This window comes from Molossus molossus, unplaced genomic scaffold (assembly GCF_014108415.1).
Source record: "Molossus molossus isolate mMolMol1 unplaced genomic scaffold, mMolMol1.p scaffold_m16_p_11, whole genome shotgun sequence".
In the NCBI taxonomy this organism is placed as follows: Eukaryota; Metazoa; Chordata; class Mammalia; order Chiroptera; family Molossidae; genus Molossus; species Molossus molossus.
Window position 1 is genome coordinate 84,276,912 of NW_023425346.1, and position 19,524 is coordinate 84,296,435.

The 19,524-nt window shown below is 38.7% G+C and overlaps 1 protein-coding gene and 1 long non-coding RNA gene across 2 annotated transcripts in view; one reads left to right on the forward strand and one right to left on the reverse strand.

Annotated features, from left to right (window-relative positions):
- Positions 1-19,524, reverse strand: part of ACADL (acyl-CoA dehydrogenase long chain) — a 44,804-nt gene that overhangs the window by 14,812 nt on the left and 10,468 nt on the right. The window contains exons 3-8 of the mRNA XM_036254361.1: positions 18,665-18,802; positions 16,956-17,120; positions 11,597-11,663; positions 10,598-10,762; positions 9,801-9,902; positions 7,886-7,999 (exon numbers count right to left, since the gene is read on the reverse strand). Of these exons, the coding sequence (XP_036110254.1) occupies positions 7,886-7,999; positions 9,801-9,902; positions 10,598-10,762; positions 11,597-11,663; positions 16,956-17,120; positions 18,665-18,802 (751 nt within the window). The remainder of the gene's footprint in view (positions 1-7,885; positions 8,000-9,800; positions 9,903-10,597; positions 10,763-11,596; positions 11,664-16,955; positions 17,121-18,664; positions 18,803-19,524) is intronic.
- LOC118625402 lies at positions 998-9,323 on the forward strand. Its single transcript, XR_004958671.1, has 3 exons — positions 998-1,050; positions 6,182-6,342; positions 9,053-9,323. It is a non-coding gene; the product is annotated as an uncharacterized LOC118625402 (long non-coding RNA).

Sequence of the window (19,524 nt, forward strand, 5' to 3'; positions counted from 1 at the left end):
AGTAGATTTCCAAATCCAAGTTTTTTGCTGGTGAAATGTTTCACCAATTTGATGACTGCACTGTTTATAAATGAATCCTTTATTTAAGGTGACACTAGAGGGTCTAAAATTTGATAGCCATATTTATTTTTTTTATTCATTTTTTAAATTTATTTTTGTTACAGATGTTTCTCCTTTTCCTCCCCATTGACACCCTCCTCCATCTCCCTCCCTGCCCTGTCCCCAGCTTTCTTGTCCATTTCCATTGGTTATGCATACATGCATATAAGTTCTGTGGTTTATTGTGGGAGACTGTTTGCATGGCATCCATTTTGCAAAAATCTGCTCTGCCATCTCCTGCCCCAAGGCAGGATATCTCTGTCTGCATCTCTGCATACAATGTTTCTGCATTCCTTTAAGTAACCATTTACTCAGCCAGTTATGCTCTGTTTATCATTTGTTCCACCCGGGATATTTATGTGATATTTACCTGAAATTGCTTCAGGGTGGTTACCACAAACTTATCGCTTGGCAACACATGTTCTTGTTTTTCTGCTTCTTGCCCTATATATACTGTGGATCTCCCCAGAATAAATGAGACTTGATCAGAGCCCTGTCTTGTCTCCATTTCTCGTGTCTCTTGTCTCTCCTCATCCTCACTCCCCCTCTAGAGTCCTCGTTGCTCGACCTGCGGGTCAGTTTATCTCTTCCCCACCCCACCCACTCTTCTGGAGATTGTCTGTCTATCTCTGTACCTCAGGCTGACGCTCCAACCGCTGAGCCAAACCGGCCAGGGCTGGAGATTGTCAGTCTGTACCCTACTTCCACGTCTCTGGGACTACCCTATTCTTCAGACTGTTATGTTCATTATATTCCACAAATAAGTGAGATCATATGATATATGTCTTTCTATACTTGGCTTGTTTCACTTCAAATAATACTTCCTTTTTTTTTTTTTTTTTATCCTCACCGGAGAAAATTTTTCTATTTTTGTTGTTGTTGTTGTTGTTCAGATAGAGTGGGAGGGAGAGAGAGGAAGACATCCAGGGCCGGGGACACACTGCAACCAAGGTATGCACCCTTAGCGGGAACCAAACCCTGGTCTCTATGGACCGAAGGCTGATGCTCTAACCTCTGAGCCAAACCAGCCAGGGCTAGGATAATACTTTCCAGGTCCCTCCATATTGTCTCAAAGGATAAGAGATCTTTCTTTCTTATAGCTGCATAGTACTCCATTGTGTATATGTACCACTGCTTTTTTATCCATTCGTCTACTGATGGACATTTGGGCTGTTTCCAGATCTTAGCTATTGTAAATAGTGCTGCTATGAACATGGGGGTACATATATTCTTTCCAATTGTTGTTTCAGGCTTCTTAGGGTATATTCCTAGAAGTGGGATCACTGGGTCAAATGGCAATTCAATTTTTAATTTTTTGAGGTAACACCATATTGTTTTCCATAGTGGCTGCACCAGTCTGCATTCCCACCAGCAGTGTACTAGAGTCCCTTTTTCTCCACACCCTTGTCAACACTTGTTCAATGCATTGTTGATGGCGGCCATTCTGACAGGTGTGAGGTGATACCTCATTGTTGTTCTAATTTGCATCTCTCTGATGATTAGTGATGTTGAGCATTTCTTCACATGTCTCTTGGCCATTTGTATGTCTTGTTTGGAGAGGTGTCTATTCAGCTCCTCTGCTCATTTTTTAATTGGGTTCTTTGTCTTCCTTTTGTTGAGTTGCATGAGTACTCCATATATTTTGGAAATTAACCCCTTATCTGATATATCATTGGCAATGATGCTCTCTCATACAGTGGGTTACCTTTCCATTTTGATGGTTGTTTCTTTTGCTGTGCAGAAGCTTTTTAGTTTGATGTAGTCCCATGTGTTCATTTTCTCCTTTGTTTCTGTTGCCTTAGGTGATGTATCAGTGAAAATTTTGCTGCGTATGGTGTCCGAAATTTTGTTGCCTACATTTTCTTCTAGGATTTTTATGGATTCATGAGTCACATTTAAGTCTTTTATTCATTTTGAGTTTATTTTTGTGTATGGTGTAAGTTGATAGTCTAGTTTCCTTTTTTTGCATGTAGCTGTCCAATTTTCCCAGCACCATTTATTAAAAAGGCTGTCGTTACTCCACTGAATGCTCTTGCCTCCTTCGTCAAATATTAATTGAGCATAATGTTTTGAGTCAATTTCTGGGTTCTCTGTTCTATTCCATTGATCTATGTGTCTGTTCTTGTTTCAGTACCAGGCTGTTTTGATTACAGTAGCTTTGTAGTATAACATGCTATCTGGTATTGTGATCCTACCTACTTTGTCCTTCTTTTTCAAGATTGCTGTGGCTATTCGGGGTCTTTTTTGGTTCCATATGAACTTTGAAGTATTTGTTCTGGTTCTGTAAAGTATGTCGTTGGTATTTTGATGGTGATTGCATTGAATCTATAGATTGCTTTGGGTAGTATGGACATTTTAATGATGTTAATTTTTCCAATCCATGAACAAGGTATGTGCTTCCACTTTTTATATCTTCCTCTATTTCTTTTTTCAATGTCCTGGAGTTTTCTGCGAATAGGTCTTTTACTTCTTTGGTTAGGAATACTTCTTTGGTTAGGTTTATTCCTAGGTATCTTGTCACGATGGTAAATGGGATTGTTTTTTAGTTTCTCTTTCTGTGAGTTCATCATTCCTGTATAAGAATGCCATTGATTTCTTCACATTAATTTTGTATCCTGCTACTTTGCCAAATTCATTTATTAAGTCGAGTAGATTTTTGATGAAGTCTTTAGGGTTTTCTATGTATAATATCATGTCACCTGCGAATAATGAGCTTCACTTCCGTCTTTCCAATTTGGATCCCTTTTATTTTTTCTTCCTGTCTGATTGCTGTGGCTAAGACTTCCAGTACTATGTTAAATAAGACTGGCGAAAGTGGGCATCCTTGTCTTGTTCCTGTTCTTAAGGGAAATGCTTTTAGTTTCTGCCCATTGAGTATGATGTTGCCTGTAGATTTTTCATATATGGCCTTTATTATTTTGAGATATGATCCCTCTATTCCCAAATTGCTGAGCATAATTATCAGAAATGGGTGCTAAATTTTGTCGAATGCGTTTTCAGCATCTATTGATATGATTATATGATTTTTATCTTCATTTTGTTTATGTGGTGCATCACATTTATTGATTTGCAAATATTGTACCAGCCTTGCATCCCTGGGATAAATCCCACTTGGTTATGGTGAATAATTTTTTAGATGTATTGCTGGATCCAATTTGCTAGTATTTTGTTCAGAATTTTGTCATCTATGTTCATCAGGGATATTGGCCTGTAGTTTTCCTTCTTTGTAGTGCCTTTTTCTGGTTTTGGAATTAGAATTATGCTGGCCTCATAAAATGAATTTGGAAATCTTCCTTCTTCTTGAACTTTTAGGAATAGTTTGAGGAGAATGGGTGTTAGTTCTTCTTTGAATGCTCGGTAAAACTCACCCACGAAGCCGTCCGTGCCTGGGTTTTTGTTTGCCTCTTCAATTTCCTCTTGATTTCCTCTTGATTACCTCTTCAATTTCCTTAGTTGTTATTGGTCTGTTCAAGTTTTCTATCCCTTCCCAGTTCAGTTTTAGGAGACTGTGTGTTTTTAGAAATTTGTCCATTTTGCTTAGATTGTCCAATTTGTTGCCGTATAATTGTTCATAATATTTGTTAACAATCCTTTTTATTTCTGTGGTGTCAGTTGTTACTTCTCCTCTTTTATTTCTGATTTTTTATATTTGGGTTCTCTCTCTTTGATTCTTGGTGAGTATAGCTAAGAGTCCATCAATCTTTTTTATCTTTTCAGAAAACCATCTCTTTGTTTCATTGATCCTTTGAATTGTTTTTTTGGCCTCCATGTTGTTTATTCCTGCTCTGATCTTTACCATTTCCTTCCTTCTACTTGCTCTGGGGTTTTCTTTCTATTTGTTTTCTAGTTCTTTAAGTTGTGAGGTTAGGTAGTGAATTAAAAATTTTTCTTGTTTCTTGAGGTCGGCTTGTAGTGCTATGAACCTCCCTCTCAAAACTGCTTATGCTGCATCCCATAGATTTTGTGTTGCTGTGTGTTCATTTTCAATGGTTTGCAGGAAGTTTTTAATTTCTTCCTTGATCTCCTCGGTAACTGATTCATTGTTCAATAACATGCTATTTAGCCTCTATGTTTTCAAATGTCTTTGCATGTTCTTGTTGCATTTGATTTCTAGTTTCATGTCATTGTAATCCGAGAAGATGCTTGATATGATTTCAATCTTCTTGAACTTGTAGAGACTTAGTTTGTGCCCTAACATGTGGTCTATCTTTGAGAATGTCCCATGTTCACTTGAGAAGAATGTGAATTCTGTAGTTTTGGGGTATAATTCTCTGTAGATATCTATTAAATCCATTTGATTTAACACTTCATTTAGAGTCTGTATTTCCTTGTTAATTTTTTGTCTTGATGATCTATCTAGTGTTGTCAGTGGGGAGTTGAAGTCCCCTGCTATGATTGTGTTCCTGTGAATTTCTCCTTTGAAGTCCTCCAGAAGATTTTTAATATATTTTGGTGCTCCTATATTGGGTGCATATATGTTTACCAAGGTTAAATCTTCCTGTTGGATAGATCCTTTCAATATTATGTAGTGGACTTCTTTGTCTCTAGTTATGGACTTCATTTTGAAATCTAATTGTTCAGATATGAGTATTGCTACCCCAGCTTTTTTCTTTTTTTCCTTTCTGTTTGCTTGGAAGATTTTTTTCCATCCCTTCACTTTCAACCTATGTGAGTCTTTTGTTGTGAGGTGGGTCTCTTGTAAACAACATATAGATGAGTCATGCTTTCTTATCCAGTCAGCTACTCTGTGTCTTTTTATCAGCGCATTCAAACTATTTAAATTTAAGGTGATAATTAATATGTACTTATTTATTGCCCTTTTTGTTTAGAGTGGTTATATTTTTCTTCCTATTTCTTCTACTAATTACAGCAGTCATTGTAACATTTCTTGCAGTGCTGGTTTGGTGCTAATGTATTCCCTTAGGCTTTTTTTTGTGTGTGTGTCTGGGAAGCTCTTTATTTGACCTATTTTGAATGATAACCTTGCTGGGTAGCGTAGTCTTGAATTCAGATCCTTGTTTTTCATGACCTTGATTACTTCATGCTATTCCCTTCTGGCCTGTAGTGTTTCTGTTGAGAAGTCAACTGATAGCTTTATGGGGGTTCCTTTGTAGGTAACCTGTTGCTTATCTCTTGCTGCTTTTAGGATTCTCTCTTTGTCTTTAATTTTTGGTATTTTAATTATTATATGTCTTGGTATGGGCCTGTTTGAGTTCTTCTTACTTGAGGCTCTCTGTGCTTCTTGAACTTGAATGCCTTCTTCCTTCACCAAGTTAGGAATATTTTCTTCAAGTATATTCTCTAACCCTTCCTCATTTCCTTTTCATTCAGGGACTCCTATGATGTGAATGTTATTATGTTTCCAGTTGTCCCACAGTTCTCTTAAGCTGTCTTCCTGTTTTTTAATTGTTTTTTCCTTTGGTTTTCTGATTGGTTGATTTTTTCTATCCAGTCTTCTAATTTACTGATCCGGTCCTCAGCTTCCTCTACTCTGCTGGTTAGTCTTTCCAATGTGTTCTTTATTTATGCTATGTTATTCTTAATTTCTTCTTGGTGGTTTTTCATTTCCAATTGGTTGTCAATGCTTCTATATCTTTACTCATGGTGTTGATGTCCTTGACTCATGCTGTTGAGCTTCCTCGTGATCAGGCGCTGAACTCTACCTCTGATAACTTGCTTAACTGAATTTTATTTATCTCATCTTCGGTAGAGTTCTCTTGTTCTTTCATTTGGGATTTGTTTCTTTGTTTCACCATGTAGGCTATCTCAGTGGGTTTAGAGCCTGCCAAAATTTCCCTGTGGGTGTTGGTGTTCTACTGTTTGTGGCTCCCTCTACTGGATTTGGATAAGCATGGGAGGGCCCATGTTAAACACCACTGTCAAGTCTTACTTTCCTGAGTAGATTTGCAAGCCCAGAAAATGTTCAGTTATCCTCTAGCTTTTTACCTGGAGGCTATTAGTCTCAGTTACTCAGGGCCTTGGAATGTAGCCCTGGTGTTCTGCATAAGAGGATTTCCAGAGGGTGGGACAGTTGCTGGTTGTTAATGAGCCTCAATGTACATTTCTTTGGCTCACCTGTAAGGGGCTGAATCTCCGGCAGAGATTCCCCAGAGTTCTGGGCAGGAGCAAGTTGGCCACTGTCCTTTGTGGCTGCCACTCAGCAAAAACTCTGAGCACCCTTCAAATCCAAGATATCCCCACAGAGTTCCAGTCCAGTCTACCCTTCCTCTGCCAGGCCCCAAGGTGAGTGGTTGTATCCAATTCAGTGCTCTGTTCCAGCCCTCTGACCTGTGGAGCAGGCTTGGGATTTTAACCCCGAGGGCACTGCTCACAGCTAAGAGCGCTGCTGTTTGTGGGCTCCCAGCTCGCCACCCTCTTACACCTCCGCAATCCTACCAGTGTCCCTGGTTATATGGTCCTTTCCCGTTGCTTTTTTTCAACAATTTGTCTTTATTTTAATTGTAATTCCATTTGGTCCTGGGAAATCGTCTGTGTAGCTTCCATTCACTTCGCTGCCATTTTTTCTGTTCTCTGATTGGCATATTTAATCAGTATGGCCACCATATACTAAGTTCTTTAGAAAATACCTTAAACTTTCTGGCAAAACCCAAACTTAACTAAACACCATCATCCACTTTCTCTGTGCTTGAACCTAGACAGCTAAATCTTTCCAGAAAAGATGATATACAAAAAAAGCAGAAGGTACCCTTCCTATAAAATTCATGATCACTAACTTCATCTGGGTCCTCAATGCTGCTAGCAGGCTCACTACTGTTTCTCTAATTAGTTCAGTCTTTCACTCTGAAGAGGGTATTTCAAGCCTTCCTTACTCACCTAGGACACTGCCGTCCCCCATTCATTCACATCTCTCTTCTGTATTGTTATGTAAAGAAATGCAAGTCTTCAGAAGAGAGCTTTTGCAATTTTCTACCAATAGAGCTGAACCTATGCCCATATGCTCTTTTCTTCCTGCTACAATGGGGGAAGCACCTCTCCTGTTGGGGTGGGAAGGCCTATTTTTCCCTGTGCTTTGGCACCCACATTCTTACACTTTCTTACAGATCATATGCAGTTAATTATCTGGTCCATACCTACAATCTTTCCCTCTTTACTAAATCCTTTTCCTAGTTCTTAAAATATATGCTCCAGCATTCTCAGCCTAATAATAACAATAACAAAAACTAATAATCTCCAAATAACTCACTTGACCCCAAATATTCCTCCTACTCCCTCCCACCCTCTTCCTCTTGCCTTTCTAGTTACCATCCTTTCTCTCCAATTAACATTCAGAGCTAAACCCAGGAAAGAGTTGCCGGCCCTCAGTATCTTTACTTCCTCATTTCCATTTACTCCTCTACTCACTCTAGTTTGGCACCAGTCCCTTGATGGTTGTTACAAAATAACCACCATATGGTCATATCCAGTGGGCACTCTTGTACCTTCCTCTTATTTTCCTTCCAGGCAGCCTTGGCCCTGTTGCCTCCTACCTGAAATTCTCTTTTCTCTCCGCTTCTGTGACATTTGCCTTATTTGCTTTCTCCTTCTTTAGGTATTTATTTTCAGTTGCCTTTGTAGGCTCTTTCTTTCCTATTTTACCTTTAAATTCTGAAATTCTTTCTCAAGATTCTGTCCTAGGATCTCTTCTCATCTTAATATCTACTCTTATCCACTTCCTTGGATGCTAATAACACCGTGATGAAAATTACTCCATATTTATGTTGAGACCAGATCCATTTCAGAAGGGTAAATGATATCATCTAGTACTATACCATGATGACAAGCTTACCTGTATATGTGCAACTGTTTTCCCAAAAGCTTTTCTTTCTTTAACATAGTTCCTGGTTTCTTCGAACATGAATTCGCTGGCTGAAATGGCTAGCTCGGCAATCAAAAGCCTTTCCTAGAACCCCAAAATTAGTTATCGAACATGATTCTAATTACACAAGTGATTTTCACACAATTTCAATGACAATCAATCTTACAAATAATCTTTATAAAACTCCATTGATTAACTTTTAATAAAGTTAATATAAAAAGTTAATATAAAGTTAGCCCTGGCCGGTTTGGCTCAGCGGTTAGAGTGTCGGCCTGCGGTCCTGAGAGACCCAGGTTCGTTTCCCGCTAAGGGCGCGTACCTCGGTTGCAGTTTGTCCCCGGCCCTGGTTGGTTGTGCGGGTGGCAGCCACTCGATGTGTTCCTTTCACATCGATGTTTCTCTCTCTCTCTCTCTGTTCCTCTCTCTCCCTCCCACTCTACCTGAACAAAAAGTGGAAAAATGTCCTCGGGTTAGGATTAAAAAAAAAAAAAAAAAAAGTTAATATAAAGTTAAAATTTTATAAGAAAATTTTGACATCTGTAATAACTCCCTAAAGCTAATCCTTTATTATTATGACTGTCATATATATATATATATATATATATATATATATATATATAAAACTTATTAAATTCCCTCTTCTCTTAACTGTAGGAGAAAAGAAATTCTGAAGTTATTGATTTTTAATTATCTATCTCTGCACAGCACATGTTCTACAATATTTGTGGAAAACAACATTTTAAAGTGCATAGGTTAAATTCTGCCTATCTGTATAAAAGCATCCCCTGTCAGTTTAATTCCATCTTGCTGGTGATCTTCACATTCCATTTCTGTGCCAGTGTTCCTGGCCCTTGTCCCCAGTGTCATGTTTAGCCCATGCTGTGGCAATTGCTAGGCAGGTGCAGCCTCTTATGCTGGCATGTAAGGCTCAGTGATCACTCAGCAACCACACTCCAAAAACACAGATATGAGGGCTGACCCTCTGTGGCTGAAACTATTCAGTCTGAACTTCACAGTTTCCCCCTTTGATTCCCAGATGTTATTAAAAAATACAAAAACAAACAAACAAAAAACACCAGGTGATGTTTTGGCTAATATTTCCTTACGAAGAGATATAGATTCTCTTTTTTCCTTCAGCATGCAAGTGTGAAGAGGGCCAAATCTACCCAGAAGGAACTTGGGACTGAGGTGTACATGCCGGCAGCCAAAGGAAATGGCGCACCACCTTCCCCTCTGAAAACCTGAGGCCTCTCGGATCTTATTCCAGTTGGACTTTCCCGAAGAGGGCACGGTTAGGCACCTCAGAGAGGAAATCACCTTGGTTAAGATAAAAATTCTTGACTTGTGGTTCAGAAGCTAAAATCATTCCAAGAAGAAATCAAAGAACTGAAATACCTATTTTCCCTACTCACTTGTAAGCTTTGACTGAATATCCCTGAGTTCAGTTATTTACTTTTCTAGCCTACAAAATTCATACTTTCTTTTTTATCCTCACCTAAGGACATTTTTGCATTTATCTTCAGATAGAGCGGGAGGGAGAGAGGAAAGGAGAAAGAGAGAGAAACATCAGTGTGAGAGAGCTACATTCAGTGGTCGCCACCCACACGACCCCAACAGGGGCCAGGGACAAACTGCAACCGAGATACATGCTCTGAGTGGGAACCGAACCTGGGACTCTCTGGTCCATAGGCTGATGCTCTAACTGCTGAGTCAAACTGGCGAGGGCAAAATTCATACTTTTTTAACAATTTAAGTTATGGTCAAATGACTGGCTATATCACGTTTTTTTTTGTTTTTTTTTTGTATGCATGGATTTATATGGTTCGATATTATTCGATTCCAGTCCCTTATCTCATCAAAAGACTGAATCTTTAATACTTCTCACCTGGGGAAGCTCTTGCATGAGGTAATAGAAGCCTTTATTCTCTTCTCCAAGTAGGGCACTAGCTGGCAACCGTACGTCTTCAAAGAATAATTCTGCAGTGTCCTAAGAGATCATACAGTTAAGTACAGAATTATTTCATTTAAATCTCACAATTACCTGATGAGGATATTATTTCCATTAAACAAACAAACAAACAAACAAACAAACAAACTGGGAGCCAAGTTGGAGTGGTTAATGAACACAACTAGTAAGTGGTAAACCAGGGATTTAAACCCAGGTTTATCTGATTCCCAAACTTCTGGCTTTCCCACTGCGATACACTGTCATTCTAGCTCCGGTACTGTCCAGTTCTGTAGATACTGAGGACTAAGGATTTCTAATGCACGTTAAGTAAAATGTTTTCTTCAGTAATAAAAAACTTAGCAAGTAATTTCCAAATAATAGAAAAAAATGTTCTGTTCTAATTTCATAATTTTCTTTCATCAATTTCATAAACAGAGGGCCTTTTATCATGTAGTTAATTTTGTCATTTCTAAAGTAGGTATTTAAGATAGCCTCACTTTTATTGACAACCACCAGAAGGAGATAAAGTTGCATGAAGGATGGAATAAAATCTCCATTATCATATCTGAAAAGCATATTTTAGGAATTCAGCTTTATGCAGATATATATATATATATATATATATATATATATATGGCATAATCAAGTAAATGCAATTATTTATAAACAACAATTTCTTATAAAAACCAAGTAACCTCAATTATTACCTGAATATGATTTATATTATAATTTACCTGGGCTTTCATTCCCATCTTTTGTAGCTTTCGTCCCTTGATAAATCCTTTCATTCCATCTTCCACCAGAAAAAGGCTGATGCCGTGGGCGGGAGAGCGAGCTTCACGATTTGTGACTGCCACTACAATCACAACGTCACTCATCCACCCATTAGTAATGAACACCTGGAAAACCCCAAGAACACCGTGATGCTCCACAATAATCCAAGTCCACGAGCAAGTCATGGTTACGGGAAAATATATTCGAGAAGCCTAAACCAGACAAGACATGCTTTATAACTCTATATTCTATCCAAGTACCTGAAGTGTCCGATGCATAAGGTTATTAAGGAGTAGAAGGAAAATAACCCAATGCTTCAAAGAATGAAGCCTGTGCAGGCATACAGAAAATTAACATCTTTTCTTAACACTCAGTCGACAACTATTTACTGAGTATATACCATACACAGTTCTAGGCAGACAAATCCTCTGCCATCGTGATATGAGATTCTAAAGGATATACTTTACTCTTGAGCCTGTCTGTAACCTTAATTGAAGAAGCCTTCCAATTTTATCAGTGGGAAGGTTGCTGTGACTCTCAGAAGGACTGAAGGACTCTCAAATTTTATCAAAGATATCTTTCTCGCCTAAGATCTGAAACTCTTCTTGATAATATAAGAAAGCATTTTCCCCAGTTTCTCATCCACATCAAATTTACTAACTATTGTTTGTCCCTATTTGATCAATGTGAGCCTTACCTTCCCCTTTTTTGGTTTGATGAGTGTTGCTTAGAATCTAAAACAACATTTTCTCTATTAGTGAGGGAACGTGCAAAACAAAAACAGAAATGGAACAGATCTTATGTGATACAAATGTTGCAGCATTCCTGTGTGAACTCTAATAATCTCAGTTCCTGTGTGAGGCTCCCTAGATATGACAGAGTCAATACTCAGCAGCCCTGAGACACCGTTACCCCTGGCATGCCTGCAGAGAAGGCCACAGAAGGCCCTCGCCACACACCTTGTTGCCATTAAGAATCCAGTCACTCCCATCCTTTTTGGCATTTGTTCTTACTCCTTGTAAATCACTGAAATGGAAAAAAAGGATGAAAATTTTGTTAATTAATAAAAACTGAATTATACCAATGTTGTTAGATAAGTATATATATAATATGATCATTCAGACTGGTTATACCATGATACAAATCGATCTTTAATATAAGACATGCTCACAAAAATGCATTAAAAATTATATATATTATACTCTAAATCATTTATACAAATAAATATATGATTTAAAGTTACATAAACTGGCCAGATATTATAGAGCATAACAAGGCCCAACAAGCATTCAAGACCCCTAAATTGCACTCGGATGACTTTTCAAGGCCTACTCTACCCCTGAAATCATTTGCCACGTTGTATTTGCCTGCCTCCATTCACCTTGGTTGCATTCCCCATCTCTACTGATCAAAAGCTCAGCTAGTTAAAAGACTGTGTTCCAAAGGCCACTTCCTCTAACAAGCCTCCTCTCTAAGTAGATTATTTTTCTAAATATAAAATAATTTATATTTTTAATATAAACAAATATTCATAATTCAAATATGAAAAATACAGACAGTATTCTAGACAAAGGAGAAAACAATTTAATAAATAATTTACCTCCCAGAATGAACATTTAAAAAGTATATTCTTTTCGTATTTCTCTAGGGAAACAGATACAACCATATATCCATTTTTATAAAAACAAAACCACACATATGATTTTGAACTCTTACTAATATCTAATGTTTGTCTGTAAGATACATTTTATTAGAGCACAGAATTTCTTCCTCTGGATTTATCATAATTTTTTAAAAGCAGTCTCTTATTGTTTAACATTTAGCTAGCTGCCAGTTCAAAATATCCTATAATGACTAGTGACCCCCAGAGATGGCAGGCCCCAATCCCTGGACCTGCAAGTGCTACCTTATATGGGAAAAGGGTCTTGCAGTTGTGTAATCTGAGACGGGAAGATTATTTGGGATTATCTAGATGGGCCCTAAATGCAGTCACAATTGATCTTATGAGAGCGAGGCAGAGCGAGATTGCAGACAGAAGCCAGGGACAGGTGACCACAACTCAGAGGCTGGAGTGAGGAGATCACAAGGCAGGGAATCCCATCAGCCCCCAGGAGATGGAAGAAGCAAGAGGTGGATTTTCTTTTTTTTTTATCCTCACCCGAGGACATTTTTCCATTTTTTGTTCAGGTAGAGTAGGAGGGGGAGAGAGGAACAGAGAGAGAGAGAGAAACATCAATGTGAAGGGACACATCGAGTGGCTGCCACACGCACGACTGACCAGAGCCGGGGACAAACCGCAACCGAGGTACATGCCCTTAGCGGGAACCGAACCCGGGTCTCTCCGGACCACAGGCCGATGCTCTAACCGCTGAGCCAAACCGGCCAGGGCAAGAGGTGGATTTTCTTTACAGAGGGATCACACGATCTCTATATTTTAGAGATATTATGACAGTCAAATAAGAACATCAACATGAAAGCATATAAAATGTTAAAGCATTATACAATTGTACATAATTAGACACAATGGCGTCTCCTATGTACGTGGAAGGGGGAAGGACCGGGGGAAGGACCGGGGAAAGGACCAGGGAAGCCCTGCATCTTTTTCAGCAAACTCAACCTTTTTCTGTGCAGGTCAAATCAAAGCAAGAAAACAGAGAGGCCAAGCCGGCTCTGGAAGCAGGTGAGATGAACCACGTCTCATCTTCTTCACTCTGTCCCTCCCACATGTGTTTTCCTTATTTCTCACTGTGATTCCTCACAGCTCGAATCTTCTGCCCGGGCAGCTTTTCCCCATTCTCGCATTCTCTTACCCACAGGCCCCTTCCTGTCTCTAAATATCAAACTGCTTGGCTGTCTTTCCATGACTCTCACCAAAATAGCTTCCAGAAAATCTGCCTCTTTCTCTCCATTCCTCCTCTCAGTTTCTTCCATAATTACATAACCACAGATGAGGACAGAGGATTTCAATAAGCAAGAATCAAGCAAGCCTTTGTTTGTTTGAGTTAAGTGGGAGGTCAGTTAGGATCGCGCTTTTTCTGTTGTTCCAGGTCAGAGAGAACATGAAGCAGGCTGGAACTGGAACACAGTACCCGTGATGCAGCGGAAACGGGGCTGTGAGCCAGTTATCTCAGAGAATTATCTTAAAAACAAAGGATGCAGATTAAATCGCTATCTCTATTACTGGACATGTTTAGGGAAAAGAAGCAAAATCCTTTTATTTTGGCAAAATTAAGTGTCAGTATTGGCTTGTAATTATAGTTTTATATCTGAGCAAGATAAATACAATTTAAGCATTTTGTCAAGTGACACTATGAAATAGTAAGACATTTAAAAATAGCCCTGGTGCCCAGCCAGTATGGCTCAGTGGTTGAGCACTGACCCATGCACCAAGAGGTCTGGTTTGATTCCCAGTCAGGGCACATGTCCAAGTTGTGGGCCTAATCCTCAGTGGGGGGAATGCAGAATGTGGCCAATTGTTCCCTCTCATCGATATTTCTATCTCTCTTTCTCTCCCCCTTCCCCTCTCTCTAAAATCAATAAAGAAAAAAAAAATTTTTTTTTAATAGCCCTGGCCTGCCCTGGCTGGTTTGGCCTAGCAGTTACAGCATCCACCTGTGGACCAAAGAGTTGCGGGTTCGATTCCAGTCAAGGGCATGCACCTTGGTTGCGGTTTGGTCCCCTGCCCTGGTCGGGTCGCATGGGAGACAACCCATCGATGTATCTCTCTCACAGTGATGTTTCTCTCTGTCTCTCCCTCCCTCTGTATCTGAAGATAGGTGGAAAAGTATCTTTGGGTGAGGATTAAAAAAAAAAGTCCTGGCTCAGTTGGTTGGAGCGAAATCCTGTAGGCCAAAAGGTTGTAGTTTTCATTCTTGGTCAGGGCACAAACTTAGGTCCGATCCCCGGGGTTGGAGTGAGTATGGGAGGCAGCTGACTGACATTCTTTCTCACATGGATGTTTTTTTCTCTCTCTTCCTTCCCCTTTCTCTAAAAATCAGTGATGGACATTTGGGCTGTTTCCAGATCTTAGCTATTCTAAATAGTGCTGCTACAAACATGAGGGTACATATATTCTTCCTGATTGGTGTTTCAGGCTTCTTAGGGTATACTCCTAGAAGTGGGATCACTGGGTCAAATGGAAGTTTAATTTTTAATTTTTTGAGGTAACACCATATTGTTTTCCATAGTGGCTGCACCAGTCTGCATTCTCACCAGCAGTGTATTAGAGTCCCCTTTTCTCCACACCCTCGCCAACACTTGTTGTTTGATGATTTGTTGATGGCGGCCATTCTGACAGGTGTGAGGTGATACCTCATTGTTGTTTTAATTTGCATCTCTCTGATGATTAGTGATGTTGACATTTCTTCATATGTCTCTTGGCCATTTGTATGTCCTGTTTGGAGAGGTGTCTATTCAGCTCCTCTGCCCATTTTTTAATTGGGTTCTTTGTCTTCCTTTTGTTGAGTTGCGTGAGTACTCTATATATTTTAGAAATTAACCCCTTATCCGATACATCATTGGCAATGATGCTCTCCCATACAGTGGGTTGCCTTTTCATATTGATGGTTGTTTCTTTTGCTGTGAAGAAGCTTTTTAGTTTGATGTAGTCCCATGTGTTCATTTTTTCCTTTGTTTCTGTTGCCTTAGGTGATGTATCAGTGAAAATTCTGCTGTGTATGATGTCTGAAATTTTGTTGCCTACATTTTCTTCTAGAATTTTTATGGATTCACGGGTCACATTTAAGTATTTTATCCATTTGCAGTTTATTTTTGTGTATGGTGTAAGTTGATGGTCTAGTTTCCTTTTTTTGCATGTAGCTGTCCAATTTTCCCAACACCATTTATTAAAGAGGCTGTCTTTACTCCACTGTATGCTCTTGCCACCTTTGTCAAATATTAATTGAGCATATTGCCTTGGGTCCATTTCTGGGTTTTCAGTTCTGTTCCACTGGTCTATATGCCTGTTCTTGTGCCAGTACCAGGCTGTTTTGATTACAGTCACTTTGTAGTATAACCTGATATCTGGTATTGTGATCCCACCTACTTTGTTGTTTGGACACATCTTTACGTTCTTCCTCTGCATTGCTTGTTTCCCGTAGGCCTGCCAGTCACTCTCCTTAACAGAGACCCGCACCCTTACGGTGCTGGCTCCTCGAACCGCTGTCCCATCTATACCTCCTTTCACCACCCAATCTGAAAACCATTAGTCTGTATCCTCTGCCTTCTTTCTCAATACCCATAGCACTCCTTCCAAAGTCCTTCCTCTCGATTGTACTGAAATCACAATCAAAAGGTCACCAGTAGTGTGCCATGACCTTTTCTTAATTCTTTTAACCTCCTTGTGGCCTTGACATTACTAACTCTTCACTCCTATCCTACAGCCTTTTCAAACTTACTTCCACTTGTGTTCCTGATGGCACACTTGTCTAGATTTCCTTCAAACTCAATCCTTATGTCTCTGTTGTCACATTTTATTTTATTATTATTATTTTTTTGGTACAGGTTCAAGGGAAACATAATACTCAAGCTTTCCACCCTTTCACTTTACCCCCTGAAGATTTGGTTCTACCGCGTGGAAGCTTTTCACCCCATTCTTAAATAACTGGTTATTTGTCATTCATCAGATGTCAGTATAAACATAACCACTTTTTATTGGCTTTCTCTAGCATTCCTATCTAAGTTTGTTTTTCCTTTCCCTACCAAACTTACATGCACCACTCGTCTCTAGCATAGCACCTTGTTTTCTGCATAGTACTTATCACAGTTTATAACTGGGAATATTCTTCTTTATTTGTTTCTCTTCATTCTCCTCAATAAGCACACAAGCTGCACTTGTTTTGTTCACCACTGTATACATGGCACATTACATGGTCTTACTAAGTAACCACCAAATGACTGAATAAAAAACTTATTCATTTTTATGAATGGCTTTTAAAACCTATTGCCACACCAGCCTCGATCCAGAGTTTCAAATCTGTATTTTAAGAGCCTGCTGAACATTTCCATGTGAATGTCACACCACATCCAAAGTTCATCGTGCCCAAAATTCAACTCATATCCTACCATTTTATTTGCATCACACTATGTAAATAAAATCTCAAACACAGTAGATATTATCATCTGCTTTATTGCTATTTATATATAAGGCCTTATTTTCCTATTAGCATTTGAAGTTACTTGAAGGTCTGAATTACACTGTATTCATCTTTGCATTCCTCCTAGCATACTGCTCAGTTTTGTATAAAGCAAGCAGAAAATATCTGCTAGTAGAGCATTGGTTCCTAGACCTCAAAAGCAATGGAGTGATCATTTATTTACCTTCCAGCCCCAGGCTCCGTCATGGCTATGGCGCCAATCCATTTCCCTGCAGCCATCCGGGGGATGAAGCGCTTAATCTGTTCTTCTGAGCCATAGTTTGCAATATAGGGCATGACAATATCTGAATGAAGACTAAAACATGGGCCTGTACAATTCGAATATGCTCTTAGGAAGAAAAAGAAGAAAATTTAAAGCACGAAATAGTTATTCTGTTCTTTATTTCTCTGATTTTCAATTAATACAACAAAATATTGCCCTGGCTGGTTTGGCGCAGTGGTAGAGCATTGGCCTGCAGACCAAAGAGTTGCTGGTTCAATTCCGGTCAAAGGCACATACCTCGGTTTCGCCTCAGTCTTCGGCCCTGTTTGGGGTCATGTGGGAGGCAACCAATCGATGTGTCTCTCTCACATTGATGTCTCTCTCTCTCTCCCTTCTTCCCTCGCTCCTGCCCTCTTACTCTATTTGAAGATAAATGGAAAAATATCCTTCGGTGAGGATTTAAAAAACAACAAAATATTAAAGGTCTTGGTGTTGTAATAGCCAGACTCCCCCCAAACTGCTAAAGTTCCTGAAGGCTCTCTCTCTTAGTTTTTACTATTCATTTCATTTCTGGCTCTAACATAATAATAGTACTCTAATAAAGCTTGATGAACATGTATTTAGTGAATAAAAATATAAAACATTAAAAAATATTAATCACCTACAAGTATATTATCTAACACAGCAACTATTTTCATTTTGGCAAATTATCTTTACCATAACAATATATTTAATACAGCTGCAGCCATGGCGTGACTTCTTAGATTATATGAAAAAATCCTCTATTTTATATAGCTGTCAAAATAATAATTTTCAATAGCTACAAAATATTACAAATTGCTTATGTACTATAATTTATCTTTTCATTCTCCTTCTGCCAGACATTTAAATTGCTTCCAAACTTGAGGGGATTTTGATCTACCATGATAATTGTTTCTCTACATAGCTGATATATTTTTCCATTATTTCCTTAAGATAAATCCCCCAAAGTGGCTTCCTAGCTCAAAGAGCAGAAATATTTTTATTTTTTTTTATGTATCATATTTTTAATCCCCAAAACATTTATTGTTCTTCCTTATAATGCCACCAAGAGTATAGGAGTATGTCACTTTCACTGCAACCTAGTCAGCAGCAGGTGTTATGATCCCCCTGCCCCCACTAACTTTGTATATACTCAAAATGATACTCCTGGTTAATTTAATTTGCATTTGATTCGTATAGTAGGGATGAACTTCTTTTCATCTAAAAAACCTATTTGCATTTCTTTTTTGCTGAATTATTGGTTTAAATCTTTTGCTTGTTTATCAGCTAAAACCTTGATGTGTTCTATTTAACATTTTTAATATATTTGATGGAAATATTTTTTCCACTCTTCTGTTCTCTATCAAATATCTTTTTAAAAGAGAGAAAAATAACCAGATGGGTCAATTAGAAATTATACTATCTCTTTAATTTTCAACAGCACCTATTTAAAGAACTTAAAAGAGAATTTTTCTACCTTCCCACATTAGAAAAATATGTGCAAGAGTGTATGGGTGGTATACACCTTCACATTTTACACAGAATCTTCAGTCTCATAAAAGGCTTAGAAAGCATTCCTTTTCATCATCTCAAAAAGGTGAGCAGTGTGCTTACAAACAAGACTCAACTTCAAATGTCCCCATACTTACTGCTCCTCCCAAACAACAGCGGTCGAGAACAAGTCCCCACCGATGCCACCATGACGCTCTGCAATATTGACACCAAGTAGTCCTTGCTTTCCAGCTTTTTCCCAAATCTCCCTACTCACTTCTCCAGCTTTCTCCCATCTGCAAATAACAAATGTTTTAAAATCAGAAAAGCTATTTTCATATTATTTTAAAATGTGACAACTGAAATTCATGAATGTTTCTGTGCAGAAATGCTCTTTTAATTTAAGGTATGTTGAGATCATCCATACCCTTCTATTTGCATCTGACTCTTTTATTATTCCTCCTCTCTCTTGTTCGCTTCATATTTGCCACTTTTTTCCACCTGCTCCCCCTCCTTCCTATTTGTTTGACCTGCAAATTGCATCCACTAATATTCATGGGTGTGGTCTCTCTCAGCTGGTACTCCTAGGCGGTATGCTTACTTGTGTCCTATAATCATGGAATTTGCCTTTTGCATATTTCCTTAAAGTGCTGAACTTACGGGATAAGCATATATAAAGACTGACAAGAAGAGTCACCATTATAACAGTTTAAGTGAAACAGTAGAAGACCAGAAGCACCTTGCAGCATAGCTCTGCCAAATGAACTTTTGAAAGGATGATGTTTGGATAAGATGGTGCGACCTCTAACTTTTCTTTAGAAATGAGAATAGCATGATGAAGAAAGATATGGCTAGCTGGAGATAGTCAAAGACTCTGAAAATTTTTTTTTAATTAAAAGTGGTAGTTAGGTATAGTTAGTAAGATACAGGGTATTTGAAAACACGGATTAAAGGTAAACGGTATCTCAAGACATTTTAAAGGAAAGAGTTTGAGTATCACGTGTTGTTTTGTATACCG